The sequence below is a fragment of the Coccidioides posadasii genome, chromosome 1, assembly GCF_018416015.2.
Source record: "Coccidioides posadasii str. Silveira chromosome 1, complete sequence".
Taxonomy (NCBI): Eukaryota; Fungi; Ascomycota; class Eurotiomycetes; order Onygenales; family Onygenaceae; genus Coccidioides; species Coccidioides posadasii.
The window spans coordinates 3812679-3839051 of NC_089407.1; the positions used below are offsets into that span (position 1 = coordinate 3812679).

Sequence of the window (26373 nt, forward strand, 5' to 3'; positions counted from 1 at the left end):
GGTAGAATAGCAACTCAATGTTGGAAACTCTTTGACCGCATGACCAAATTTGGCGATCCCATCAATACTTAAAAAGAATTCCCAGATTTCATACGTTGTCGTCGTCAGTGTAGAAAACAAAGTTCTCGTCCACGCGCCATCGAATATCAAAGCATATCTGGCGGCGACCGTCTCTAACGTCCTTTTTTTATTTTCATAAGGAGGCGCTCGTCGTTTAGTCGAAGAGACCGAAGCCCATGTCCTCATCGGACTCCTCCTCTTCCTCCTTTTTCTCCTCCTCAGCAGCTGGGGCAGCCTCACCAGCAGCAGCACCACCAGCGCCAGCAGCAGGAGCAGCAGCGGCACCACCGGAGGGAACGGAAGCGAGTTTGGTGGTACCTTCAGCGATCAACTAGAGGAAATGTCAACATACCAAGGCGGCGGTCAGGCTTGGGAAAATAATCAAAACGAGTTTAACACTGACCTCCTGAAGGTCCTTTCCTTTGAGCTCGGAAATGAGCTTCTCTAGACGCTCCTCATCAGCATCGATACCGACAGAGGAGAGAACGCCCTTGATATCGCTGGCGGAAGGCGACTCGTTGCCACCGAGGCTAAGGAGAAGGTAAGCGGCGAGATGCTTCATTGTTGTTGAGAAAGTAGCTGCAAATGAAAAAAAAAAAAAAAAAAAAAAAAAGTCAGCCGGTTGTTACTTCGCAACGAGGAGTCGCAGGACCCAAGTGACGTACACTGCTTTGAAATAAGCGAACAGGAGAATCAATCGATTTAACCGCGAGTTGGGCGGAGACTGAGACGTCAAGTTCGTTGAATGCGTGGTCGAAGCGGATGAACGAAGAAGAGCAGCCGCAGAACGCGAAACGAATTATTTGAACCAGCGTGTGGCTAACGGTGCGAGGGGCGCACCAGCCACTGCCAGTAAGCGAGCTGCCGTGGCTTGACTACGTTTGCTGAGTCAGCCGTGCCTTACCTAAGCCTGGCGCCGGCTCGCCAGATATAAAAGGGCAGTGCGCGCCCGCCTGGCACCCAGCGCCGGCCTCTCTCCTTTTCCCTCTCGCACAGTCCTGGCTTGTCGACGTGGCGCTCTCCTCCGGCCTCCCATGTGGCGTGACCTAAGATTCTGATCGCTGGAGACCCTCCGGCTCCCAGTATCTGACGAGATCTGCGCTATCCTGAGGTCGAGGTTGCTATGACCTGCCGTGGAACACTGAAATCATGATTGATTTGCAGATCCCACTCATCTTTGGCGAGCGGTTCCTATCCTACCTGCGCTTCCACACCGTCAGACTTCGGTCACCATGAGTGTGAGCTTGACCTCCTGGAGCCCCAGTTTTCTGATATCAAAGCTGATCTTAAGTCCCAGTTCCTGAATTCAGTTCTCACATCCATCGGTACAGGGGATGCATCGATCACCCCACCCCCAGCCCACAGAAAAGCTTCAGCAGCCCCCATACCTTCTATCACCAACAAAACACCTTCGACCCAGAGTTATAGCTCTGGACTCGGCCAGAAACGAAAAGCTGGGCAAGATGTACCCCACCCTGCCAGCAAGGTCGCTAAGACTGCAAAGCCGGCGTCACAGCTGAGCCTGCAGAATCGACCTTCCCCCCCTCGGCCATCCACAAAGGTGTCCTTTACTCCAAAACCAACTACCTCCTCGACACCAAAGCCTGTGAACTCTGCGCCCACCAAGCCTCCACCAAAAGGCTCTTTTGCCGATATCATGGCGCAAGCCAAGGCTCTTCAGCAGCAAAAGCCACTCAACGTTGGCATGATAAAACACCAGACGGTTACGAAGGAAAGAATGAGTAAGGCGAAGCGGGAACGTTTGCTGAAAGGAGCAAAGCACCGGGAACTAGAGGTTGGCAGAGGCAAAAAGTCAATCACGCCGGGCGCCCCGCCTAGTGTTCCTAACAGGATGAAATCCCTGTCTCGCAAAACAAGTGCTGAACCAGAATACAAAGGGACTGCACGTCCATCAAGTGCCACTAGCTATGCCGGCACCGCAGGGCTTCCATCGCGGCGTGGTGCCAGTGCGGGCGCGCAGAAAGGCAGCCAAGGAAAACATGCTCGTCGCCGTGTAGTGGACGAGTACCTCGGGACAGATGAAGAAGACGAAGGCGATTACTATGGTGCGGATGACTACGACGATTACTCGGATGCTTCGTCCGACATGGAGGCCGGAATTATGGATATGGAGGACGAAGAGCAAGAAGCCCTTCGCCAAGCCAAAGCTGAAGATGAACGAGAGTTGAGAGCGGAAATGGAGGCCAAGAAAGCCAAGTTGGAACGCAAGAAGAAGCTCGCTGCACTCTCCAAATCGAAACGCTGATCGAATATCGAATTTTATTTTTTTTGAACATGTTTTACCTACTTCATCTTATTGCCTTGCATTCTTTTTAGCTTGGTTGGCGCTGTGGTTTCTTCGGCGAAACTGGGTAGATTATGTGCTCTCGCGACAGGGTGCATGGCTGTGCTGCTTGGATGTTCAAGACATGGAGCACAGCCGCACCAGATAGATACAGTGGGCTGGTCTTTTGATTCCCTTTGTTGAGCGGTCCATTAATTCTTAACTTTCTTGTGGATATAGCATAGCGTGGGTATTCCCTTGATGTTTGTTCTATTGTTGCATAGCGATATGGATTAAGACAGTTGAATGGTTGTTTCACAACTACTTCACAGATATACTTTAATTGTATTTGAGCCCCGGTTCTTTGTCTCTGCGTCTCAGAAGTTGTGTCACTGTCGTGATGGCGAAACACGCTGTTCATCATGGTTCGCGTCCTGCTGCATTGGCTGTGACATCATCCATGCCTCGGGTCTTTTGGAACCTCCATTCAGCTGCAGCAACATCCATCCTCCAATCCATCACCCTCCCCAACAGCTTGTACTATTAATGAATGAATGAATACATCTTAAGGTCATCATATTTCATAAGAGCATATCGTTACGACACTAGGATTCGAGTTCTCGCCCATGCCTAGTCCTCCAATTCCAAATACTCCTTCTGCGCCCAGCATGTCGGCCTCCACGCGAAACCTCCTAGGCAAAGTAAGGAGACTCGTCCCTCCAATGCTGGAGAAATTTCATAAAGGTATTACGCATTGCCACGGAACCGTTCACCATTCTACCAGTCGATGACCTAGGCTGATGATCTGAACAGGGCAGCTTGGCCGTGTGGCCGTTATTGGGGGAAGTATAGAGTAGGTTCTCCATATATACGGGAGTCTTTCCTTTTGTATTTCCCTTGATGAGAAAGGAAATTTGATAGTGGCTCGCGTGGTTCCTTTCCCCGGGGAGTGTTTTATATCTGCTCTGTGTTCGTTTATTTGGTGCACATATTTAATACCGGGCATTCCTTCAAAGGAACAGAATGACTTGGGTTTCTTGTCCGTACCAAATCAGGGGGTATCCATGCTATAAACCGGTCTCTGCCCTTTTTTTTTTTTTTCCATACCCCGTTCGATTCATCCCTATGAGGATCCAATTTGATTCCAACGTGGTTATGGTGAAATTGACGAATTCTGGTTTTGATTATCAGTTACACTGGAGCGCCATATTTCTCTGCAATGGCTTCGGCAAAGTTAGGTACGTAACTTAGTCTGCCAGCTATCCTTGGGAGGCACCGCATTGGTCTCGAACCTCGGAGTGACCTACCTCGCTTTTCATAATGAAGCCTGGAAAAGAAAGCTGACTGGGATATTAGGGTGTGATATGGTAAGAGTCGCGTTCAAATAGAACAAACCTATTACCATTCGCCAGCGTCCAATCCGCTAAACGATTTCCTTCATAGAGCCATGTAATTTGTGAACCATCAGCAGCAACAGTAAGTGATTCCTCTCACGGATATGGGATACACGCCGCTTCAATACCTCCCATTTCCTCTATCTACCCAAAAAAAAAAAAAAAAAAAAAAAAAAAAAAAAAAAAAAAAAAAAAAAAAAAAAAGGAAAAGAGGAACACAAGAATAACACAAACCCTGTAGGTGATCAAATCCTACTCCCCAAACCTTATGGTCCACCCCATCCTACAAAGCTCCAAATCCCTCTCCAATCCCATCCCCGCCCCCGATCCCCGCCACCATGCAGAGCCCATCATCTCCTTCCTTCCACGCGTGCACGTCCTCGTCATCGGTCCCGGTCTCGGCCGTGACCCCATAACGCAAAGCATCGTCGTGGAAGTACTGAGAGAAGCTCGTGCCAAGGCCATTCCCTTGGTCCTCGACGCCGATGCTCTGCTACTCGTGCAGAATCGTCCCGATCTCGTGCACGGGTATGAAGAGTGCATTCTCACGCCGAATGTGGTTGAATTCCGGCGGTTGGCTGAGGCGTTTGGGGTGGATGTTTCGGTGGCAGGAGAAAGGAGGGAGGAAGGTGAATGTGAGGCGTGTGAGCGGTTGTCGAGGGCGCTGGGTGGGGTGATGATTGTTCAAAAGGGGATTCACGATGTTATTTCGAACGGGGTGACGTCGCTGATTTCGGATGTACAAGGTGGGAAGAAGAGGAGTGGTGGGCAGGGGGATACCCTAACGGGTTCTTTGGGGACCTTTTTGGCCTGGAGGAAGGCGTATCATGAGGGCTTATGGGATGCAGGTGAGGAAGATCGTTCAAAGCAGGGAGAGGCGGAGAGCAGAAGTGACGTCGAAGTTGAATTGCAGGAGGATGGCGGTAAGATGATGAAGAAAATGAGCCGCAAAACTACAATGTTGCTTGCTGCGTGGGCTGGTAGTACCATTACAAGGGAATGCTCACGAAGAGCATTTCTGGCCAAGGGAAGAAGTATGCAAGCAAGCGATTTAACGGATGAGGTCCACGGCGCCTTTCTGGACTTGATTGGAGAGCCCGAAGGGTCAAAGCTGTGAACAAGTAGCTCTTATCAATCTAATAGATGACGTGATGCTGCGGGAATTGTTTGTACCATCCATCAGCTGAATATTTCCCCTCGCTGGGAGAAAATTCGACAGTGAGAAGGCAGAGACGTCTTACAGGAGTTGATTTTGAGGACAGGTTGAACACGAAGACAAAGATGGTCATAGACTCATGGCAAAGCTATATAGTTACGCCCCTTGGTATGGACGCATATATATATAAAATCGAAATAAAATAAGCATTCTCAAAAAGGGTCAAAATACAGACTATGGCCTGTGTAAGCATGTTATATAGTTTCGGTTCTGTTGACCATGTAAATATGCAGGCGAAGGAGGCAAAATACCGAAGATTCCCAACTCTAAAGACGACACAAACGGGAACAGAATGTAGCGAACCAAACATCCAGGGTATCCAAAATCCTTCGTAAAGTGTCGTAGCCGAAAAGAAACAAAATCTAAAGCATATGTATATCCAGGAAAGAAACCAAAAGTCAAAAATTGTAAACACCGGCTGCTCACTCGTCAACCCGTCAAGGTCATTGATTGTGTTAGCAAGTCGTGAAGAGGGCGAAGACATCAGTCATTAGATTTGCCGTAAGCACAGTATCCACAAGGCTGATGCATGCAGACGGTACAGCGATTTTCTAGGGCAAGAGTATATGAAAGCTCGCACTGGCACTATATCACAGCGTAAGCTCTATAGACCCAGGACGGTTAGGGGAAAAGAGGAGGGGGTTGTGCGTCTTACACAAGTAACGCATTGTTCTTGATCTTCGCGAGGGTCTACTCGCTGAACGGGGTTAACGACTGGCATGAGCGAGTCGGCTATACTTTGTCTTTGAGTCGAGGAGTCGTATTGACTGAAGGAAGCGGTAGGGCTCATTAGAAGTCTGGAGCTCGTCTCACTCGGCTCTTTGAAATTTTCGGAAACGCAAGATTGAGATGGCTCGCAAGTTCGAAAAGGATTTACTGCGCGTGTCTGGTCGACATCCCGCGATTGCTGGTCAGACACAGAGGTATCATCGCCAGCTGAAGAGATACCAGCATTCGCAGGGGTATCAGTGCTGGTCACGACTACACCGCTGCCTGATCCCAAGGAGCTCTCAATTTTTCTTCGTCTTACCTCTCCCTTCGTAAAGTGACCTGAAGGCAGAAGCCAATCCTCAATGCTTTGGCCTTTCCGAAAATGCTCCACGTCAATATGGTTAATCCTATCCTTCCACGCATTCGAACCCCTAGGTTCCGATTCTACCAGTTTCCGGCAAAACCCGCACCAAAACCGGCCTTGTCCGTTTCTGCCTATTCTGTTTGTGCGCAAGCATTTCCATATTCTGCATTCGTCGAGGCCGTGGTCATTTCGTAAATGGCTTGCGAACTGTCCAGAACGAAAAAACTGGCGAGCACACTCGCGGGTATCTAGAGACTCTCGAACTTCCGGCTCCTGGCAGCGCCAGCTTTCAAGCTGGAAGTGTGTCGCATTCTCGTGGCGCTTCCAGTCGCTCTTGCTCCCAAACACTTTATCGCAGTTCGTAAATGTACAGCCGTACGGTCGAGTGTGGCGTTTCATGTGCTTGCTACATACATAGATATTAGCGGCCATCTCAACCATTGAACCATGGGAAAGGTAAAATTGAAGCCATACGTCATCTCACATTGAAGCCGGGTGGTGCTCGGGCATTGAGGACATTTGAATCTTTTTTTATCAGAAGATTGAGAGTTGTCAGCAGCCGCGTTGGAAGAATTGGGTTCATTCCCACCGCCAGCTGTGCTTTTAGACATGAGTTGGGTGTAACTGTTCTGGATCAGCTTGTGGAAAAACTCCCGTTCCCTTTTTCCAGAAGTTGAGAGCAGATCTAGGAAGGATGGATTGTGCGATTCATCTCCTTTATCACTGGCATTGTTGTTTTGAGGACCTTGGCTATTTTGTCTCCTTGATTTCTCCATCGCCTTTTCCAAGGCTTTGAAAAGGCCCTGAGTTGCTTCAGAAAGGGAGTCAGAGGATGAGGAGCTTTGGCCATCAACATGGGTATCGGTGGAAAATTGAGCACCTGCACCACTTTGTTCAGGCACAAGTGGATTCTCCAACGAAATGGGAGTATCGTCCACAACAGTACTTTGCTCATAGAACGTCGGGGCACGTGATTCGTCCGGCTGTCGAGCCTCTGAGAATGTAGGAGCATGAATAGAAGGAGTACCGAATGCTGGCGCTGTTGCTTGGGAATGCTGGGACTGTGAAGGCCCGGGATTGGCGGAGAGGGCTTGGATAAATAAAGGGCTGGTTGTGGTAGAAGGGGCGCTGACTGTGACGAGGTCGGCGGCATTAACAAACAATTGGGGAGCGGTGTCGCCTGGCTCAGGGTCCTGAGAACCACTATCCGAAAGCACATTCTTTCTGGATTCATACCACTGCTCGGATCTAGCATGTTATAAGCAAAACGTCCAATACAGCAGATTCGGGACAACCCACAGGCGAACCATTTCACCAACATTACAATCTTTATGCACATTTTGCAGGTGGGCGCGGAAATTGTCCAAGCGGAGCCAATCCTTCTGAGATTTGGCGCAGCCCCGTACAAAACATCTGTATATCTTTCCCGTTCCGCTCTTGTGGACAGCTTTCAAGTGCCTATTCAGATCGTTGGAAGTTGCAAAGCCGTCTTTTCGTTTACAATTCGGAACATCGCATTTGAATCTCTTTTCATGACGATCTGTGTGTTTCCTACAACAAAAAAAAAAGAGATGGGGCGTAGTCTCTCGGGTCAGTTTTACTGTACTCAAGGGAGTTTGATCGCCTTGAAGATGTGAAGGTATACCACTAACTTTAGATCAGACCTAGTTTTCCCAATCCAGTCACAATCAGGAAAGGGGCATTCGTAAGCTTTCCTGGGACGTGTCTTCGCTTTTGGCTGCAGCGGTCGGCCACCCTCCTCTGTTTCTCTCTGAGGGGCAACTGGAGACGGAGGAGCGGGAGTGGGAGTAGGGGAACGGACGATTGGGAGGTAAGTGTCGGGGTTGTTTGTTGACGGTAAGTTCTCGAACTGCTGTTCAACGGGGTACACGCCTGCGACAGATCTGGTGCCGATGCTTCTCGTGGCGTAGCCTGAATCCGAAAAGAGATATGAAGTTATGTAGTCTCCAACATCCGACATATTCTCACTGTCCCTCGAGAGCCTCGGGCGCTTGGAAAAGGGCGGTGGGGTGGAGGGCCTTGCACTGCCAGGCGCAAGGCCAGTGACACTGACTGGATCCCAGGCATCGTATCGGGAAGGCGTGACAGCCGAGATCTGCTGGGTTGTGGAGGAGGCATAAGGTAGAAACTGGGAATTGGCAGCGAGGGGATCGTTGGCCCAAAGGGCGGCGGACGGCTGGAAGCCGGCTGTGAACTCTCCCAAGTTGGCGAGGTCTATATTGGACAAGTTTGGGGAGTAGAAGCCGGAAGTCTGGCCATCATGAAAATAAGACGGCACCATGGGTGCGGTAGAGTTATTCATATATAGATCTTCATCCGAGAGCCCAAGTTGGCCGCCATGGGAGCTGCGTCGCTGGTATTGGGGCTGCTGTGAGCAACGTCGAGGGAGAGAGGAAGCGCATTAGTTAAGAATAGGGGTACAAAACAAATCGGACGAAGAAAAAGATTTTTAAGGATGCTAAAGAGGGGTGAGGGGGGTGGAAGAATAAAATAAAATAAAAAAAAGTAAAAAAAAAAAAGGAAGAAAGAAAGAAAAGAAAAAAAGATTAAACAACATACCAGCCTGCGCGAGTCCTGGGCAGCGGGATCGTTAGGGTCGAATTGGGCCTGCGACTGGGCCATGGTGGACAACATCCAGCAAGGGCCGCTAGAACGGAGGAGAGGGACGATGCCGTTGTAGAATTTCTTATTTTCCTTTTTTTGCTTTTTTCCAACCATTCCAGGCTTTGGCGGGGACAGATAGGAAAAGGGTCTAGATCATGGAATAGCGATGTCTCGCAAAGACACAGGGGTGGCCGCCAGCCCGCATCTTGCGCCGATCAGACCGGGGAGGATGGCCCAGCGAGCAGCCGAGAGGGGCCAGACACTTGTTCTCATGCAAGAGGCAGGCAAGAAGATGCATAAGATGATGGCCGTTCACTAACTCAAGGGTTAGATCACCTTGGAGAAAAGCAAAAAAAAAAAAAGAAAAGAGATTCGCGGATACGCGGATACGCGGCAGGCAAGGATCGGGGATGCTTGAGAGAAGGCTATGCATGTATGGATGTACGAACGGGCAAGTGTGCGTCAGTATCATGCAGTGGACAGTCTGCTTTCTGGAGGTTATTTTGGCCGGCTGTTGGGCCAGCAGAGCAGAAGGCAAGCAACCCCAGAGAGCAGAAGCGCAGGCTAACTAGTCAACGGGAGCTGGGCGTGGTTTGACGATGCGCGGCCAGCTTGCGGAGAGACGCTCGCGATGCCCAATCCGGCTGCCTCACGCTCACCGCTCCGAAGGTTAAGACGGCTCAACCAGAGAGAGGGGAAAGGGCAAAAAAAAAAAAAAAAAAGGAAAGGAGAGACAGAGAATGACGGAATTAAAAAGAAGTGTGGAGAGAGAGAGAGAAGAATGAGAGCGATAGAGATGGAGGATGGAAGATGGAGATGAGACCAATCAACCCGAAGAAGAGACGCTCTGATGAACGACGTCCGTCGAGCTCACGTGGTTTGATATGTTTCTCAAATACCTTTTTTTTTTTTCGAGTGGCTCAACCCGATCTAATATATAGAGTACACGACAGAAGTGAGGTGTCGGGGTTAAGATATAGCTTGCGCTTCGCGAGTGATCCGCCCACTAGGCGGATAATCTCTGGCCTTCTGTTCGCCTCATTATCTGGCTTGGCTCGATTCCCGGAGCGCGGGCGCTTTCTCACTGGCCGGAGTTGGGAAAAGGCCACCGATACTGACGGATTTTTCCTGAATTTCCCGAAAGGCAACCGGATCGCCTGTTAGACCGCGAGAGGAAGACTCGAGGAAGCAGTATTTCGATCCTCAAAACGAAATACCTGACCAACTACGTGAGGAATACACTCTAATCGCATCGTCGTCGCAGTCAGCCTATGGAGCAAGGCTACCGTATAATACAACTCCCAATAGCATCAAAGGACATACAGTACATTCATCTGCTACTTACATCGACGCTGACCTCAAAAATAATACCAACGGGGTGTGTTATATCGTTGCAGTCCCGGAAAAGCAGCAGAAGATGGGGGTAGACGAACAGGTGTTTATGCACTCATGCACCATATCATTTAAAAGGGGAAAAAACAAGGCAGGAGAAAAAAGGGAGCCAAAAATCGAAAAAGGCGTGGTAAGATGGCCACTAATATGACATTAATTCATTACGTGGAACCAATGACCGGTTTCCAGAAGGGAGGGAAAAAAAAAAAAAAAAAAAAGCCAAAACCCATGCATCACGAAAGTCATCACCACGACGCCAGCTAGAATGTCCATATTCTCCGCTTTGGAAAGGCTTCCCATCAGTGGCCATATTGGCCACCCGGAAATACAAACCCCTGTCCCGACCCCGTCGCTTCCATCGGATACCCCATTCCTGGAGAACTGCTATCACTGTATCCCATCCCCCCCTGTTCTTCGGAGTACTGGATGTGCTCGACCGGGGATGCATATATCTGCCCGCCAGTAAGCCCCATCATCGAGACCGCTGACGCTGATACGTCCAGATTGTACGGCATATCGCCAGAATGCCGTGGCTGGGTGCTAAACGGCGGGTACGTTGCCATTTCCCCACGCCCGTCCTGTCCCTGCATCGTGGGAAGCGCCGTGTAGTCTCCTTGCATCACCGGCAAATTCCCCAAAGAGTACGACTGCCGCATGTGGTGGGCCGGCATCGAATACGGCTGCTGCCCACTCACCCCGTACAGCACGTTGTGCATCTGCAACTGCTGCGAAGAAACAGGAGGCTGCTTCACCGCGAACGCCTCTGGCAAGAGCGCTGCCGTGCCATACATGGCCCTCTGGCGTCCGGCTTTCCCCTTGCTGCGATTCTCTTGCTGGTTGGAGGACGACGTGCGTTGAATCGGCGTGGAGTACCCCTCGATCGGCGTCGTCACGTTACTCTGCGCTGGAGACGACCCTGCATCTTCGATTGGACTGACCATCGCGCTGGGGAAAGTGGTTGTCTTCTCCACCAATTTCAGCACCGGCAGGGCGATCTGCTCCATATGGTCCGCCATGTGCGCTGCCAGCTTCTTCCAGCTGTTGCATGTCTCGCCACAAAATCGACAGGCTTCCTGGGTTGGTTGCTTCTTGGTCTTGCGGTGGCACCTATCTACCAAAATGTCCTGCAAAGGAATATCCGGATCTGTCATGTTTGGTGGTGCGCCGTCATTCTGTCCTCCTCGGGCCCTGACACGGTTCATCCTTGGCTCTGGCATCTTGTGCTCTCGAACAAGATGCTGCACGAAGTTGTTTTTGCGGTAGCATATGTGGGTGCAATCCTCCATGTTGCACTCCCACCATTCGAGATGCCGATGCGTCTCATTTTCATGCCTCACCCAGTCCGCTTTGCGCTTGAACGATTTGGGTTCCGTACACTCGGGAAACGTGCACGTAAATGGCTGCACATCCTCGTGCACGTGTTTTGTCCAATCAGAAGGCTTCTGGAACTCCTTGACCTCGAAACACAAGGAGCATTCGAATCGGGCCGGAAGCTGCTTGGCCGGTGGTGGGGGGATGCCTTTGGATGACATAGCCTCTAAGGTGGCGTTCTCGCCCGCTGCTCCTCCGTTAGCGTCGTCGTTGCCCGCTCCCGTTCCGGAGATTTGGAGCTGAGGATAAGTCGTCTCGGAATCCTTAGGGTTCATCCTGGGTGGCAGAATCGTAGGGCCGCCGCCCTGAGCAAAGCAGTGCTCGCCGGATTTACAAGCACGTCGTTTTACCGCTTGCGCATGTCTTAGCCTGAGTTCAACAAGCTTTTGATATCGTCGCAGTTGCTCTTGGCCTATGCGGTCCACCAGAGTTGGCTGCAGCTGTGGGAAGAGCCGTTGAACATGATTTTTGAACCCTTCGAGCGTGGGCGCTCTTAACTCCGCATGATCGCCAAAATCAATTTCGTTCGCCGTTGCTTCGTGATCCCCGTCATTTTCGTCTGCATGATTTCTGTTGACGGGTGATTTTTCAGGAGTAAATACCGGAGCTCGGCCTTTGTCATGCAATGGTTAGTATAAGCTACAAAAAAAAAACAGGTTGATGTAGGGAGAAAACCGCTCGAAGCGGTCATAAGTTGATGCAACCTACCAGATAGGGGTTTCTGCAGGACCTTTGGCACATCACTTCCGCTGCGGTTACGCCTTATGAGGCTGCTCCACGGCCCGTTGCTCTTGACCGGTTGAATTCCAACAGGTCCACCGACCCCGACAGATGCAATTTGCCTTCCCATCTCTAACAGAGCGCCGCCGGTATGTGATGGGGTCCTCGATCGTCTCGTGAAGCTGGGCTTCCGCTGGGGTGGAACCGAGCTACTAGAACTGCTTTTCCCAGTTTCCACCGATTCCATACTCGGTTGCGTCTGCTGTGCTAACGAGATATGTTTTCGCTTTGAGCTGCTGTGGTGCCGCCTGGGAAGGAGTTTGCTCGCATGTTCCAGGATACTACTTCGACTTATTTTTTCTTTCACACTATCATCGTTGATCCGCATGCTCTCGAAACGAAGACTCTCAACGTCCGCTTCGGTAACGTCGCGTGTGCCCCACGTTGCCCTCCGGGACGCGGCGTCGGTATTGTCGGCCTTTCGCATAAATAAGTACATGGCGGCACTGGAGGTAGGAGGCTGCTCCTTCATATCTCCATACCGCGGGTTCCTTGGAGGATCTTTCCAAGGTCTCGCTCGGATAAATTGACTGGGAAGAGGTTCCTCGTTTGAGATGCTGTCGTTCTCGGTTGGAGCAGAAAATTCGTCCTGTGAATCTATCTGAGGGGTTGGTCCGACGCTGCCGGGTGATTGCCAGGATGAGGTGTCGGCTGTATGGGGATCGCCCACCTCACTTTCTTCATGGATAGGCGAAGTCTCGGGGACGCGAGAGGCAGGAACATCGAAGCCTTGCTGACTCGGCCCGATTGCGTTACGAGGACTGAGCGGGGAGTCTCCCATGCTCTTCGTTCTGTGTCTCCCGCGGAGCCGCCATTTTTTCTGCTGCTGGAACCCAAACAGACTGTTGTCCTCCACTTCACTGTTGGCTTCGCTCACCGACAGCCAGCGTTCCACATCCGCATTCTTTTCCTCTATTTCCCGCTGGGCGATCACTTCCTTCAAACTTGGAACATACTCATCGGTTCTAGAAGATGGGTCCAAGCCCCCAAGCCCAGTAGAAGGGTTGGGAAGCCAGCTGCCATCAGCGGCCCGCAGAGTCGGGGATGATGGCGAAGACCTAGAGGCCGGGCGACGATCGTTGTCGACGTCGTTGTCGCCGTTGAAGTCGTCGTCATCTTCCCCCTCAGACTCCACCGATGCATTGTCGCCAGGAGCAAGGTGGGACGAAGAGACACTCCTCGTCCTTCTTGATTGATTGAGCGGTGCTTCGTCTCGTGACGGAGAATCGCCTCGGCTATAGCTCGATATTTTGACGACGGGGCTTGGGGGTCCTGGGTGGTTAGGATTGTTTATTTCGAAATCATCGCTGCAAGGGGTGGTGGCCAGGGCCGGGAGTCGTAGAGTGGGAAGGTCCCTTTGCTTCTGGTTGGTGAAAGAAGTTGGGGAGATTGCAGTAGTAAGCTGGTCCGGGCTCACTGTAACATCTCCCGGCTGGTGGTTGAAAACCGTAGAAGGACTAGGGGTGTTGGTTAGCACCGGACTGAGGAGCTGATTCGTGTTCAGCGTTCGATTGACATGCCCGACATGATTTCCATGCTGGGTCGACTTGCCGGGAAGCGAAGGAAGGCCAAACACTTCGGGGTTGATGTAGAGCTGTTGACAGTCTCCGAAGCCGCTCGGCAGATGAGATCGATCGTCGTCGTCGTGCCAATGGTTCTCCGTTCCTGGCGAGGGATGGCCGCTCACGTCGCTCTGCCCGGTCTCGTGGGTCATGCTCCCGGGGCTCAAGAAGGTAGGCGAAGACAGACCGCTGGCGTGGCCAAGGTGGGAGGAGGCATCGTATGGGCTGGTCCCATCTGTCGGGGACGCATAGATTCGGTTATCGGTCGAATGATGATGATGATGATGCTGCTGCTGCTGCTGCGTGTTGTGCGTCTGGGGCGCCGATCCGCCAAACAATAGATTATGGGAGTCAATGGGGACCAATTGCTCCTCACTGCTGGCGGGGTGCGAGAGAAAAGGGTCGAAGTGGTCGGGTTTGAAGGCCGTGAACGGTGCGGAGTTGTTCTCCGATCTCTGGAGGGTAGACATTGCTTCGTAGACACGGCGCAGAACAGGTCCAACCGCAAAGCCCTGCGTATGCGTATGCGTATGTTTGTGTGAGAGAGAGAGAGAGCGTGTGTGTGTTTTTGGTGATGAGAGAGAGTGTGTGTTTGTTTTAGCGATGAGAGAGTCGCTTGTCGCGCGTGAGACCGGTCGGAGGTTCACGACATATGCAGGTAGAATCGAGAACTTCGCAAGCCAAAAGCGAAAAAGTTTCAAGGGGGCAAGCTTGGATGTTCAGATCGCCATGCCAATAGCGCCTGCAAGAACAACGATCCTCATGTGTGTGAGAGAGTGAGAGAGAGAGAGAGAGAAAAGAAAGCAGGAGAGGTCAGCAAGGACAAAGGTATAATAACACAAGAGGACCGACAAGGAAGTAAAAAAGCATCGAAGCTGAAGCCGTGGATCAAAAAGCAAGCAATCCGGGCGTTGAGAGCCAAGGGTTGGTTTTGAGGATGGAAAACGACAGTAAGTTTGCGGCTGGCGTCCCCGCAAGGCTTGTTGTTGGTGGTGGTGGTAGTGGTGGGGAGCGCGAGCAGGCGGTTGAAATAGCTACCAGAAGGGCGAGGACGGGCTGCGATGGCTGGTGAGAAGGAGGGCACAACGAGAGAGTGACGCGGGGGAAAGTAAATGACGGAGAGAGGAAGACAGACGATGAGAGAGGATTGATGAAAGATGAGAGAGGATCTGGCGATGTGCAACCGTCAAATACGAATCCGCGCGGGCTGTTTTTCGCCTCGCCTCCGCCGACTAGAACTGAAACAGGCAAGGCGCAGTTTGGATGCGGCTGACTTGAGAGGATCGAGAAAGACGGATTTGACGACGAGATCAGAGGTATCAGCAGCAGAGGTAGTTTGTATCAGCAGTAGAGGTTAGTTTATATCAATATATATATATATATATAGAGAGAGAGAGAGATGTGGATGGATGGAGATGGCCCATCCCGTCCTCTCCGTGCCGTCTCTCTCTCAGGCAGACAGCCACACCACGTCGTCTGCCGGCTTTCTCTTCCAACCACCACCACACTCTCTCAGACTCCCGCGCTTGGGATCGAGCCCGCTAGCGTCGCGACGGCCAGCGTGATGGCGGCCAATCCGATCGCCCACACGCTCGCAGGCCGGATCTGTTGCCTGACGGGGCTCCTCCCTGCTCGCTGCTCTGGCTTCGTCGCCGAATCACTCGCCTCCCTCCCCAAGGCGGACTGAATAACATCTCTCTCTCTCTCACACACACTCACTCACTCATTCTGACACACACACACTCTCTCTCTCTCACACACACTCACTCACTCATTCTGACACACACACACACACACTCTCTCTCTCTCTCTCTTTTTTTCTCACACGACGACGGGCTGACGTGGTATACCACCTCGATGCCTGCTGTAGTCCAGTTCATGCAAAGTCCGCCTCGATCAATTCTGGCTGTGGCTCTGCCTCTTCTTCTTCTTTTTTTATTTTTTTATTTTTATTTTTATTTTTTTTTTTGCTCGCATCCATCCAGGTCAAGTCGCCTATGTCATTCACCTGATAGCAAGCTATTCGGGCTGGTGTGTGTGTGTTAAGGTGAAAGAGTATTGAAAAGCGGGCCGGGGCTGATATTGACTAACAAGCGCAAGGGGAGAGAAGCTTCTTTTCTCCCAACGGCTTTTTTGGAGCTTCGTTTCAAACCAAAATGCATTTCTCTTTTGTCTCTCCCCCCCTTTTGCGGCTACCTAACTGAATGACATTGATTCTTTGACATTGCCTCAAATGACTACGTTCTTCTCCCAGGAGGAGACGCTTCTTCGCCTGTGTCCAGTGCATCCATCTCCTTGTACCGAGTCTTCACTTCCCTGATGAACCGGCTCGGCAATTCCTTCGCCGAATTCTCCCCGTTTTCCATGATTGCCTGTGCAGTACTCAGGTAAAACATCCACAGATGAGCTGCCATTCTTCTGAACCGGTTGCACAAACTTGACATTTTCTGCACTCACTCCCACGCCCCAGTGCAGCGCTGCTATCCCTACCCCCCCATCACTCTTGAAATTCTTAGAGCTACCTTCGGTTGGATTAGCTCGAAATGGTTCACATAGAGATCTAGCTACTCCCATGCTGTCGTCCGACATAGAGATCCCGCGCATTCCAAGAAATACGTGACCAAATGCCGCACAGTCCGCCTTTTCCTGCGCCTCGCGCATTCACTGCCTTTTGATGTTTTGGAAGTGGCCCCCAGAAATCCGTCAGAGCTGTGCGAGTGCGCTCCGCGAGCGACGGGATCCGCTCCATGCACCACACCTCCCATTTTCCTGGGTTGTTATACCGACTCGGGAGCTTAAACTTATGCTCCTTCCACCAGTCTTCGGCTTGCTAGGATGGCCTCATCGACTCTCCGTTCCGTCAACACTGGCGTGAGTGCGTAGAGGAGATCACGTTCCATGTCGGTAAGTCTCGAGGGTATTATTCGGTTGCTAGATAATAATAACAATAGTAATAGCAACAACAGCAACAAAACCAACTTCTAGGAATAATATAAATGAAGTATATACCCAAGCCAGGAGAATGACTCCAACTGTAATTATAAGTGTAGGCGCGTAGCTGTAGGCGTTGGGATGGGTTTTGAAGTCGGCGCGCAGTGCGTCAACAAAAAGCACTTCCAAGGGACGAACAGGTCGTCGTTTTCACACCTTCGCAGTGGCCCAAGTCTCTCTCTATCCGCCAAAAAGAACTTCTTGTTGAATTACTCTGGAAGAAAGAGTTCACCTGGGCAGTACCCGTCACGCACAATATCAATGTATAGCATATTCCTAACGCACTATTCCCTACATTAACCCTGGCCAGACACAGTGTGCTGAGCCGACAAAAAAAAAACAGGCGAACCAAAATCCATCCCTGGAAGAAAAGCCATAACAGCAAGGAAATCCGAAATGAGTGTATAGGGTTAGAAACAAAAAAAAAATAAAAATAAAAATAAAAAAAATAAAAAAAATCATCAAAACAAAACAAGAACCAATGGAAAGAGGAAAGAAAAAAAAAGAAGAAAAGAAAAGAAGACAATTTGAAGTAGAAGCGTAGAAAGGAAAATGTGAAAATGAATGTATCCCATGCCAACACCACCATGCCAAACAATAACCAATCATACATATGTGGAAAAAAAAAATAATAATTCTTTCTCATGCATATAGTATCCCTTCCAGTAACCTTACATCCCAAAGGACGCCCATGGCTATGCACCGCTGTAGCATCAAAACAACAGACTGAAACATTCTTGCATCTTTTAAGTCATTATACCGGCGGTGGAGTTTTAAACCCCTCTATCGATGCCGGCGTTTTCACGCGTCTGCTTTCGCCTCGGCTTCGCCATTGGTTTGGTTCTCAGCACCATTCGTTTCTCCGGCCCCGTCAGCGGGGGCCGACGGGTCTGCGGTCTTCCTGGAAATCTCTTCCCTTCTCGCGATGACGGACGGGGAGTCAGTGTAGAGAATCACGCCAGGCAGGTAAACACATGGATTGGCCTTCTCGGCCTCCTCTGGCTGGAGGAAGTCCTCATGTACTGGCTCGCGGTGAATGCGGGGAAGCATTCGAAGGAGTGGGACTTTGGGTCCACCGGATTCCTTAGCCTTCGCTGAAGATTGGTCGTAGATGAATTCTTCCCACAAGTCGTTGGCGGCTTGCTCATCGTCGGCGGACGGCATGGAGGCCACGATCAATTCTCTCTCGACACGAGCAAGGCGCCATGTCTCTGCGGCCAATTTGACAATCTTTCGAACACTGGTGATAAGGGCATCGAGATGTTTAGGATCGGTAAAGTGGCGAATGTGGTCCACGATCTCGTCGACGATGACAGCGGCCACAACGTTAATTGCTTGTTTTGCGTCAGAAGCAGTGTAGGCGGCTCTTAATGTCTGCTGTCTCCAGAACGCTTCACGGCGGACAGACTTGCGACGAATGTCCATCGACAACACTTGGAAGAAGGTATCCGCTTTATCATATCTGCGGCCGAGGGTGAACAAGAATGGCTGGAAGATTCGATACGTCAACGTTTTGGAGATCACATGTTGGACGTAGGCAGACCGAAGTTCGCGTGACGCCGGGGTGTTATCCAGGAAGGGGGGAAGGTCGGAGGGTATTTTCGCCAAAATATCGGCGGGCGGCTCAATGGGGATATATGCGAAAAATTCTTTCGAGAGATCAACGATGAGGCGAGACAGTTCACCGAAGCAGTCAACGCTAAACAAAACGCCATATTAGATATGCGACCTTATCAAGCTGACATTTCACCTTTTTTTTTTTTTTTTTTTTTTTTTTTTTTTTGAAAACAACGATTTAAGGCTTGAAAAATACTGAAGAAGACTTCAAATATTATTCGAACCTTGACGAAAGACTAGGAGCTTTTTCGAGTACAAATAACCACAGAAACGGAAAATAATATGCCTGTCTAATAAGAGCATAACGCACCAAGAGACTTACAAGAAAGCGTCACCCTTAATCTTCATATCTGTCGCCTCCCCCAAACTATGCAGTGTCTTCTTGAGCCTCTCACGATCCTTATTCAAATTATCATGTGTCTGCCGCATCTCTTCTACGATGCTTTGAAGCCGTTCTTCCCTATTCTTTCCGTCAACAGCGAGCGCCTCCTTCTCCTCAAGAGCCACTTTCAATTCTTCCGTTTTCTCTTGAAGCTGCGCTTCAAAGTCTCCACGGTCCTTCTGCCATTGTTCTTCTTTCTGCTGATGTTCGGTTGTCATAGCTTCGATCTTTTCATCGCGCTCTTTGGTCGCATTTGTCTGCTCTTCTAATTGCGCCCTCAACGCCGCAAGCTCAGCAGCATGCTTCTCTTTCACATCGTCGAGCTCCGCCTGCTTCGCAGTAAGTTCTTCTTGCTTTTTGTCGAGATCAGCTTGCTTGGATTCCAGCTGCGATTTCTTTTCTTCGAGTTCCGCTTTGACTTCCTGGAGTTCGTCCTGAATGGCCTGTAGCTCTGTCTGTTTGGACTCGAGCTCGCCCTGTTTCTGCTCGAGTTCGCGACGTTTGTCTTCTAATTCGGCAATCTTCGATTCAAGCTCGGACTTCAAACGGTTGATCTCTTCCTGCTTTGCCTCGACTTCGCTTTGCTTCTCTTCAAGTTCTTTCTGCCTGTCTACTAGCTCAGCCTGTTTCGCTTCCAGGTCGGATTTCGTCGCGTTAAGTTCTTCCTGTCGGGCATCCAGTTCACTTTGTTTGGCCTGGAGTTCGGCTTGCTTCGCGTCCAATTCACCCTGCTTAGTTTCCAGCTCGGTTTTCTTGGTGTCCAACTTGCCTTCATACTCAGCGGCCATGTCATCTTTGGACTTGTTGAGAGCAGCCATTTGCTGCTCCCATTCTGCCTTAAGTTGGTCTCGTTCGCCATACAACTCCTCCTCACGAGCGCGTAGCTTTTCGGCTGCGGCTTGGTCGTCTTTCTTCTTCATTTCTTGTAAGTGCCCTTGAAGCTCCTCTTTCTGGGCAGCGAGGGCGTCTGATTTGAGCATCTCCCGACGTTTTAATTCTTGTAGATGGCTAGCCTTCTCATCTTGCATAGTCCGTTGGAGATTAGCGATTTGCTGCTCCAGGCTGGATCGGACTAGAGTGAGTTCATCGTTAGCTTTCTTGAGCTCTTCCAAGCTGTCTGCAACATCACGGTGCTGTTCCTGCAGACCACCAAGCTCCATTCTGAGCTCAGAAATTCTGTTTCTCAACTTCGCAGACTCAGCGGCATTTTCCTTCGCTGTTTTCTGGATCTGCGCTTGCAGAGCATCAATATAGAACTCTTTTTCCATCAACGACCGCTCATGTTGCTCCTCGATCTGCTTGCTTTGGGCGACATGGGAAGACAGTTGATTTTGTGTATCGCGGTAGCTTGTTACAAGCCTGTTAATATCGGGAATAACGTTTTGAATCCGTTGGAGAAGCTTGATGGTATCACCTTCGATGGGTAGCGATTCGGAGTTGCCGTTCTCAACGGGCTTTTGTTGTGTTGGTGTAGATGGCCGTTGTTTTGGTTGGTGGTATGACAAGTTAAACGGATAATCAGGGTGACCACGGCCGAAGGACCCGCGGCTGGCCATTCTGGAATGATACCCGTCCAGCGCGGACGGGCGCGGTGCGGGAGAACAGTGGGGTGGACCGGATACCGCCATTGGTCCGCTGGAATGAAGATCGTGCAAAGATCCGTTGGCGTATATCGGAGATGGTGCGTAGGGATGAGTATACGGAACACTGTAGGTGTAATGCGGTGAATGAACGGGTGCGGGTGACCGAGACTGTGAGTACCCGTATACAGGTGAAGAAGTTGTTTTCGGTCTCGCTGAAGACAATATAGGCGAAGCGGCTGGAAACTCCGCTACCGAAGGCGGCCTTTGCGTTTTGGGGACTATTTCTGGAGGAGTTGACACTGACTCCGCGGACTTATCAAGGCTATCGGATACATTGACAAGATTTGGCTCGGCTTTTTGAACAGGCGCTGGAGGGACTTCGCACAATGCCGGACTCAGAACTTTTGGGGAAGGCTGATACTCCAGTTCTTCTTGTGCTTTGTCCTCGGTTTCTTTTCCGTTTTCTTTGTCAAAGTCGTGTTCAAGTTGTCCCTCAAGTGCTTCGGCTAAGTCTGCCTCAGGTTGATGGCCAAAATCCCTCTCAGGTTCCTTCTCAGGTTCGTTCTCAGGATCTTTCTCGATCTCTCTCTCGAGCCCCTTCTCGGGTTCCTTTTCGGGTTCCTCTTCGGGTTCCTTTTCTGGTTCCTTCTCGAGCTCTTTCTCAAGTTCCTCCAAGGTCTTTTCCTCAGGTACTATCTCAATGTGTTTCTCAAGTTCCTTCTCAATTTGCTCCCCAAGGTCCTTCTCAAGCTCTTTCTCTAGTTCCTGTTCAGGAACGGGCTCGGACTCTTCCTGCGGGTTGGTCGTAGGCTCCGCTACGGCTTTCTCGCTTTCTTGGTCCACACCAGAGTCTTCGACGTGATCCTGGGTTGGATTTAGAGAATCCTCCTGTAGTGGTACTGGGGAGGTAGGAGAAATGGGCTCCGGTAACGTCTCTACTGCAGGAGAGACTTGAGTATCGGGATTCGGTGATGCGAGGGAAGAGGCTGAAGGGGGGATGTCACTTGGAATTTCAGCCGCAGGCGAGTCAGATATGTGATCTTGACCCTGTTGCTCTTGTAGTTGTTCTGATGGATCTTGCTGATGGTCGGGCTGTTCAGGTGGTTGCACTTGTTGCTGCTCTTCGGCTTGTTGTTGTTCTTGTTCTTGGGGCTTTTGTTTCTTCGAGATCTTTTTGCCTTGATTTACTTTCTCTCCCTTATCCTTATCCTTTCCTTTTTTATTTCTTTTGGGAGGCATTGTGGCAGAAGATGATGAAGTACTTGAATGCTAAGAGTCGGAGTCAGAGTCTTGAAACGTGTCCCCAGTGAAAGCACGGGGGAAAAGGATGTTTCTTGATTTGAAAATATAGCGTTTGTGGCGATAGGAAGCTGTAATGGAGGCCAAAGCGTTGGCAAAAAAAGAAATCCTTGCGACACTAGGAGCGAGGAGGGGAATGGGCGCACTGACAATTGAGATCCTGGTCTCTCGATGTCCGAGGGGAGACACGCAATAAGGCGGATTGCAAAAGTAGGTGGGAAGAAGTTCAAATTCGGACGGAAGGCTAAGAGGGCGCAAACAACTATTTGACAAACGGGGTTGCGAATGATGGTATGGCGTGGAGCAATCAGGTTTCAGTAAGAGAACTGAGAATAATACAAAGTGTACAGAGTACAGAAAGAAAATTAGGCACTCAAAACCAGGCCAATGCGAGCTGCATCGACGAGAGAAGGAGAGTGTGAGCGGTGTTTCGTTGGAAGCAAAAAAAAGGGCAATGGAGGGTGGGAAACAAGAGCAAGTAATAAGTTGCTATTTTCTTTTGAGGAACGGAATACTATGGATCGAATAGTATGGCTGAGAAAGAAAAATAAATAGTCCATGCAGAACAGCGAATTCAATGGAGGAAGAATGCACCCGACCAAATCTGGCTTCACGATTGCATTATTTTCCTCGCCTCCTTTTTTTTAATTCGCGGAAACGTAATTTCACACGTCAATAAAGTCGGCTGGGGAGTACTGATACAGTCGGTCTTCCAAGTTCCAAGGGAAAGCGGTTCTGCATGTAAAGCGTTTGGGAGTCAGGCCCAATCGCCTTTGTTCCTGGGCGCAGATTGGGCAGCAATCCCAGGTTGTCGAGATCGCTCTACATTCGCTCCCGTCCATTGGTATTGCATTAGTCAGGGAGCAAATTAAAATAGGCAGATGCAATCTGGTCGACACAAAGATCTTGTGGCCTGTTGGCAGCCCTGCCAACAGGCCATATGTGTGGTTGCCAGGGCAGGGAGTATCCGCTTCGAACACATATCCCTTTGTAAATGGATGAGTTGTAAGCCAAACATGGCGTTAGGAGGGGCCGGAGAAACCTCGCACAAGCCGTTTTTCCTTTTTTTTTTTTTTTTTTTTTTCCCCCTTCCCTTTCGAAATCCTGCAAATTGACCTCAGAAGGGCAAGCCAGGGGTCCAATGAAAAGTTCCTTCGTTGGGCGACAGCAATGCGAGACAAATCAGAGAAAAGTGATGCTGCAGCCTGCAGGCCTTGCCCCATAATTCTTCGAGGGACGTTGCCAGAACCCCGTAGCTCTGAGTCAAAGAGAGACAACGGAGACGCAAGGCGTCAATTCTCCCTCCCCAACGGAGATCATCTTGCTCACCGATCCTGTCCCTTACCGCCGCCGTTGCTGCTGCGGTTGATGACAATTCGGCGTTGGCGGGTTGCCGGCGCTGCCTCAAAATCGTCGTTTCGTGCCCAGCCCTAATCCCAATCCGGTGTACGTCATCACGTGCCCAACCGCCGCCAAGCCCCAGCTTCACCCAAATTCACTGACCTCACATCGTGCAGTTGGGTCGGCGCCTGAGGACGACCAGCCATCCATCCCCGACGACGCTTTCCCATACCAGCCCAATTGAGCGTGGTCGAGAAGAACCAGAGACGATGTTCCTCGCCAGGCGATCGGCTGCCCCGGCGCGGACCTTACTTCGACGTCATCAACCGTTCCGCTCTGCCCACGGTGAGGCCCATCATGCCGAACCAGTGAACGAATATTTCGGCGTGCGTTCTCCCCAAACACACACCCCTTCTCTTGACCTCAGGCTGTCATGTACCCATTTCTATAATCGGCTTAGGCCTTCATCGTTCACCCCCAAGCTGCACACCCAATGCATTGGTTACCACGCGGCTAACATGTTGTATTCCTTGCTTCCCTGCAGCGCGGCTTCTATCTCGCAATTGCATCCGTGCCCGTCGGCATCGCTATCTACAAATATTCCACGTCAGATTCTAAACACACGCCGTGGATCACCCGCCTCATTGAGGAGTATACCCCCAACGAGAGCCTCTGGGAGAAACGAAATGCTCTCCATACGCTGGCCATGGAGAAGGCTGCTGCCGATCGACATCTGTTCCACAGTCAAAACCCTCCGTTGACCCTTGAGCTTCGCTGTCCTGAGTATGATAACCTTGCCGCATCATCTTTCCCCTTTGCTTTCATCATAGGTTGTCGTTTTATCCCCTTCGTCGAGTGTCTTAGGTATCGCCTCGGTTTCTTTGCCTTGCATTGACGCGCTTTGCTTTCAATCTAGGATTTTTAACTCCGGCTCGCCAATCAACATGCCCGCCGGAAACTCTTCCGGAAATCTACAAGCGGTCGTTGCGCATTACCAGCAGAGACAAAGGGCCCAGGAGGAGAGTAGGGTAGCCCGGATGGAAAACGGAAAAGTCCAGTCGATGTATGATGATGGCAGATACTTTTGAATTGAACGGCGAATTAGATGCATATACTGTATATATTGTGCTCTTAACCCTCGGGTTTGGACGAGGGATATTTTATTCTGGTTTCTGAAGCTCATTGGGGGAAGTGCTACACCTGCATTGCACAGTCATATCTTCGTTTTTCTTTTACCGTCTAGTTCGCAGCACCAGGTTTGTGCAGGGGCCAAAGCCAAAACTTGTGACTCAAATTCCTGCACAAAATTCCTGCATGGCGTGCTAGGTGTGGTGGGCATCGCTATAGATCATGCCACTTGCAGATTCCTTATAGGTTTCCAGCAGCACGAAGACAAGGGGCAGCGGATCATTAAGTTCCGCCCATGTATGTACATACATCCATACATACATGCCTCTCTGCATGCAGCTCTGTCCCTGCAGCCCAATACCCAACATGCCGCATACTGAAAATCTAGAATATCTTGATTTAAACTGTGATCTCCAGCACCACCCTCACCACACCTTGGTCCAGAACCATGGTCACCTCTTGCGTGTGCATGTCCTCGCCACCGATTTCTTTCAACGTTTCTAGAAATTCATCCACACCTCCTCCAACTCCGAAGTACACCTTCTTCGCAGCGACGAGAGCTCGTGTCCGCGCTTTGTTTTGGGCAGCCCCGGGTACGGGTCTGGTTCTTCTGCGCAACAACCCCGTCAGCGTCTCTGCGAATGGCCGGAGGTAGGTGGGAGAATATATCGTTTCACTGGCGAGTATAAATGTTTGGTGTGTGTTATTTAGGCTCTTCGCGTTCGATTCGGGGGCTATGAGATCGACAAAGCGAGGTGACCAGCCTCCTGAAATGAAGGAGAGCGATATTCCGCGGGCTGAGAGGTCATGGCGAAAAGAGTCAAGGAGGGCGGAATCGATCTGAAGTTCAGACTCTGACTCCGCTTCGGGATTCTTGCAGCACGTATACCAGGTGAGAAGGATGTTAGGAAGAGTGACGAGACTCAAGACGGCAGCGTTGTAGTCTGCTAAGATGAAGTTGATTTTCCGTGTCTGTTGGGTAGTCTTGGGCGAGCTTTGCAGGAATAATCGTAATAAAAGAAGGGAAGGTATTGCAGTCCCGGCGCCTAGCTGTTTTACAATGTCAAATCATGCTCCCTCTTTTTGCTGGTTAATGTGGCTTGGCCCTCTATATATACCTCTATCAGGTCCAAATCGTCAACCTCATCTTCAAAAGCGGGACCAAGCCTCTCGGCTGCAGTCCTGGCAAGATCAATCGCACTCTCCCATGTCTTGAATCCGCCTTCATACACCGCCGGAGTAATATCGCCGGCTTCTAAACCCGCTATTAACGTCTCATTTGAGTTTGTTTCCGAGTCGGCTTCAGCCATCAGCTGCGCGCGGATGTCAAACACATCGCGGCGTGGTATGGGAATGGGATATGACCATAAAGTGGGGTCCGAGATTGGGAGAGTATTATAAGAGAACTGAGAAGGCAGTGAAGAAAGCTAAATAGCAATTTTGGTCAGAAGCCGAGCCCTCTCTAAACACCAACTGCATTGAAAACACATAGAGCCTAAAGCGGCTGGATGTAGGTTGCACACCGCACGCAAGTTTCCTTCAATGTGTACATTTTGTCACAGCGGCCGGCGCAAATAGCCATTTCAAGCACCGTACGTGTAGCAAAATGAACCCAGATTAATTCCCTTGCTCCGGTTCCTTTCATTGAATGATGTGAAAAACAGGGTATCAGAGATAAGCAAGCCACAACGATGCACAGATAGCCTCGCGGGATAAACAATAGTCAAAAGCCAAAATAGAAATAAGAAGAGGACACACATACGATATCATCTAGTTCAATCTTCGTGGCCTCTTGAAGTACCGGTGCTGCGTCACTAGAAGCTTGGTGACTAGGCTGGCCTAGATGTTGCAGCTCGTCCTTCACTTCAACATTATTTTCACTTTCGTCAATATCATCGCCGCTGAAACCAAATGAGAATGCTGAGCTCATAGCTACTATTCGTTAATTTTTCGCCGGGCCCTGTCCGGATGCGATTGTAACCCCAGACTGCAGAGCGAAGAGCGAGAGAGAGATTTTGATAGATAGGCTGATAAGATAACAAACCCAAAGATCGGGAGGCCAAAAATCTATGCCAAGAAACCCAGACTTGCCGAAATCGTTTGACGGTAATATTTGATCTCGAATGACGGTGGGCTCCGGAGTACACTACGATGGGATGGTCTGCGCCCTGGTCTCGAGCTTATCAAGGTATTTACTTTTAGACAGAAACACAGTAGCATCGCACGATATTCTAGCATTCGTCGGAGGGTCATTCTCCGGTCTAATTGCTATT

General features: G+C 50.4%; 8 protein-coding genes across 8 annotated transcripts; 3 read left to right on the forward strand and 5 right to left on the reverse strand.

Annotated features, from left to right (window-relative positions):
* Window positions 1-214: 214 nt before the first annotated feature.
* Window positions 215-622, reverse strand: RPP2B (ribosomal protein P2; the record flags this gene model as incomplete). Its single annotated transcript, XM_003070725.2, has 2 exons — window positions 215-391; window positions 464-622. The coding sequence occupies 2 exons, from the start codon at window positions 620-622 to the stop codon at window positions 215-217; spliced, it is 336 nt and encodes a 111-aa protein (XP_003070771.1).
* Window positions 623-1047: 425 nt separating this feature from the next.
* Window positions 1048-2706, forward strand: D8B26_001104 (uncharacterized protein). The gene is made up of 2 exons (XM_003070724.2): window positions 1048-1298; window positions 1358-2706. Exons 1-2 carry the CDS (start codon window positions 1293-1295, stop codon window positions 2324-2326), a joined length of 975 nt encoding a protein of 324 aa, XP_003070770.1. The 5' UTR covers window positions 1048-1292; the 3' UTR covers window positions 2327-2706.
* A 186-nt stretch (window positions 2707-2892) lies between these two features.
* D8B26_001105 (uncharacterized protein) lies at window positions 2893-4911 on the forward strand. Its single transcript, XM_066123436.1, has 5 exons — window positions 2893-3088; window positions 3158-3197; window positions 3536-3582; window positions 3701-3711; window positions 3788-4911. The coding sequence occupies exon 5, from the start codon at window positions 4007-4009 to the stop codon at window positions 4853-4855; it is 849 nt and encodes a 282-aa protein (XP_065979510.1). The 5' UTR covers window positions 2893-3088; window positions 3158-3197; window positions 3536-3582; window positions 3701-3711; window positions 3788-4006; the 3' UTR covers window positions 4856-4911.
* Window positions 4270-8468, reverse strand: D8B26_001106 (uncharacterized protein). The gene is made up of 5 exons (XM_066123437.1): window positions 7682-8468; window positions 7329-7580; window positions 6504-7277; window positions 5610-6435; window positions 4270-5539 (listed from the first exon to the last, which is right to left on the reverse strand). The coding sequence occupies exons 1-5, from the start codon at window positions 8350-8352 to the stop codon at window positions 5438-5440; spliced, it is 2625 nt and encodes an 874-aa protein (XP_065979511.1). The 5' UTR covers window positions 8353-8468; the 3' UTR covers window positions 4270-5437.
* Window positions 8469-9962: 1494 nt separating this feature from the next.
* On the reverse strand, window positions 9963-16057 carry D8B26_001107 (uncharacterized protein). Its single transcript, XM_003070721.2, has 2 exons — window positions 12126-16057; window positions 9963-12030 (listed from the first exon to the last, which is right to left on the reverse strand). Exons 1-2 carry the CDS (start codon window positions 14227-14229, stop codon window positions 10346-10348), a joined length of 3789 nt encoding a protein of 1262 aa, XP_003070767.2. The 5' UTR covers window positions 14230-16057; the 3' UTR covers window positions 9963-10345.
* A 1226-nt stretch (window positions 16058-17283) lies between these two features.
* On the reverse strand, window positions 17284-21605 carry D8B26_001108 (uncharacterized protein). The gene is made up of 2 exons (XM_003070720.2): window positions 18690-21605; window positions 17284-18449 (listed from the first exon to the last, which is right to left on the reverse strand). The coding sequence occupies exons 1-2, from the start codon at window positions 21569-21571 to the stop codon at window positions 17552-17554; spliced, it is 3780 nt and encodes a 1259-aa protein (XP_003070766.2). The 5' UTR covers window positions 21572-21605; the 3' UTR covers window positions 17284-17551.
* A 1411-nt stretch (window positions 21606-23016) lies between these two features.
* Window positions 23017-24119, forward strand: D8B26_001109 (uncharacterized protein). The gene is made up of 4 exons (XM_003070719.2): window positions 23017-23077; window positions 23149-23358; window positions 23517-23755; window positions 23889-24119. The coding sequence occupies exons 2-4, from the start codon at window positions 23242-23244 to the stop codon at window positions 24058-24060; spliced, it is 528 nt and encodes a 175-aa protein (XP_003070765.1). The 5' UTR covers window positions 23017-23077; window positions 23149-23241; the 3' UTR covers window positions 24061-24119.
* An 81-nt stretch (window positions 24120-24200) lies between these two features.
* Window positions 24201-26091, reverse strand: D8B26_001110 (uncharacterized protein). Its single transcript, XM_066123438.1, has 3 exons — window positions 25863-26091; window positions 25219-25527; window positions 24201-25150 (listed from the first exon to the last, which is right to left on the reverse strand). Exons 1-3 carry the CDS (start codon window positions 26028-26030, stop codon window positions 24500-24502), a joined length of 1128 nt encoding a protein of 375 aa, XP_065979512.1. The 5' UTR covers window positions 26031-26091; the 3' UTR covers window positions 24201-24499.
* Window positions 26092-26373: the final 282 nt, after the last annotated feature.

Coding starts and splice junctions, on each gene's coding strand:
- D8B26_001105 (XM_066123436.1), top strand. CDS start 4,007: ATGGTCCACCCCATCCTACAAAGCTCCAAATCCCTCTCCAATCCCATC.
- D8B26_001106 (XM_066123437.1), bottom strand. CDS start 8,352: ATGAATAACTCTACCGCACCCATGGTGCCGTCTTATTTTCATGATGGC. Junction 7,581..7,681: donor AAAACTAGGTCTGATCTAAA/GTTAGTGGTATA, acceptor TTTTTGTTGTAG/GAAACACACAGATCGTCATG. Junction 5,540..5,609: donor AAGAACAATGCGTTACTTGT/GTAAGACGCACA, acceptor GCTGTGATATAG/TGCCAGTGCGAGCTTTCATA.
- D8B26_001107 (XM_003070721.2), bottom strand. CDS start 14,229: ATGTCTACCCTCCAGAGATCGGAGAACAACTCCGCACCGTTCACGGCC. Junction 12,031..12,125: donor CCTGCAGAAACCCCTATCTG/GTAGGTTGCATC, acceptor TGCATGACAAAG/GCCGAGCTCCGGTATTTACT.
- D8B26_001108 (XM_003070720.2), bottom strand. CDS start 21,571: ATGCCTCCCAAAAGAAATAAAAAAGGAAAGGATAAGGATAAGGGAGAG. Junction 18,450..18,689: donor ATTAAGGGTGACGCTTTCTT/GTAAGTCTCTTG, acceptor CGTTTTGTTTAG/CGTTGACTGCTTCGGTGAAC.
- D8B26_001109 (XM_003070719.2), top strand. CDS start 23,242: ATGTTCCTCGCCAGGCGATCGGCTGCCCCGGCGCGGACCTTACTTCGA. Junction 23,359..23,516: donor CAGTGAACGAATATTTCGGC/GTGCGTTCTCCC, acceptor GCTTCCCTGCAG/CGCGGCTTCTATCTCGCAAT. Junction 23,756..23,888: donor CTTGAGCTTCGCTGTCCTGA/GTATGATAACCT, acceptor CTTTCAATCTAG/GATTTTTAACTCCGGCTCGC.
- D8B26_001110 (XM_066123438.1), bottom strand. CDS start 26,030: ATGAGCTCAGCATTCTCATTTGGTTTCAGCGGCGATGATATTGACGAA. Junction 25,528..25,862: donor AGATTGAACTAGATGATATC/GTATGTGTGTCC, acceptor ATTGCTATTTAG/CTTTCTTCACTGCCTTCTCA. Junction 25,151..25,218: donor ACGATTTGGACCTGATAGAG/GTATATATAGAG, acceptor ATTGTAAAACAG/CTAGGCGCCGGGACTGCAAT.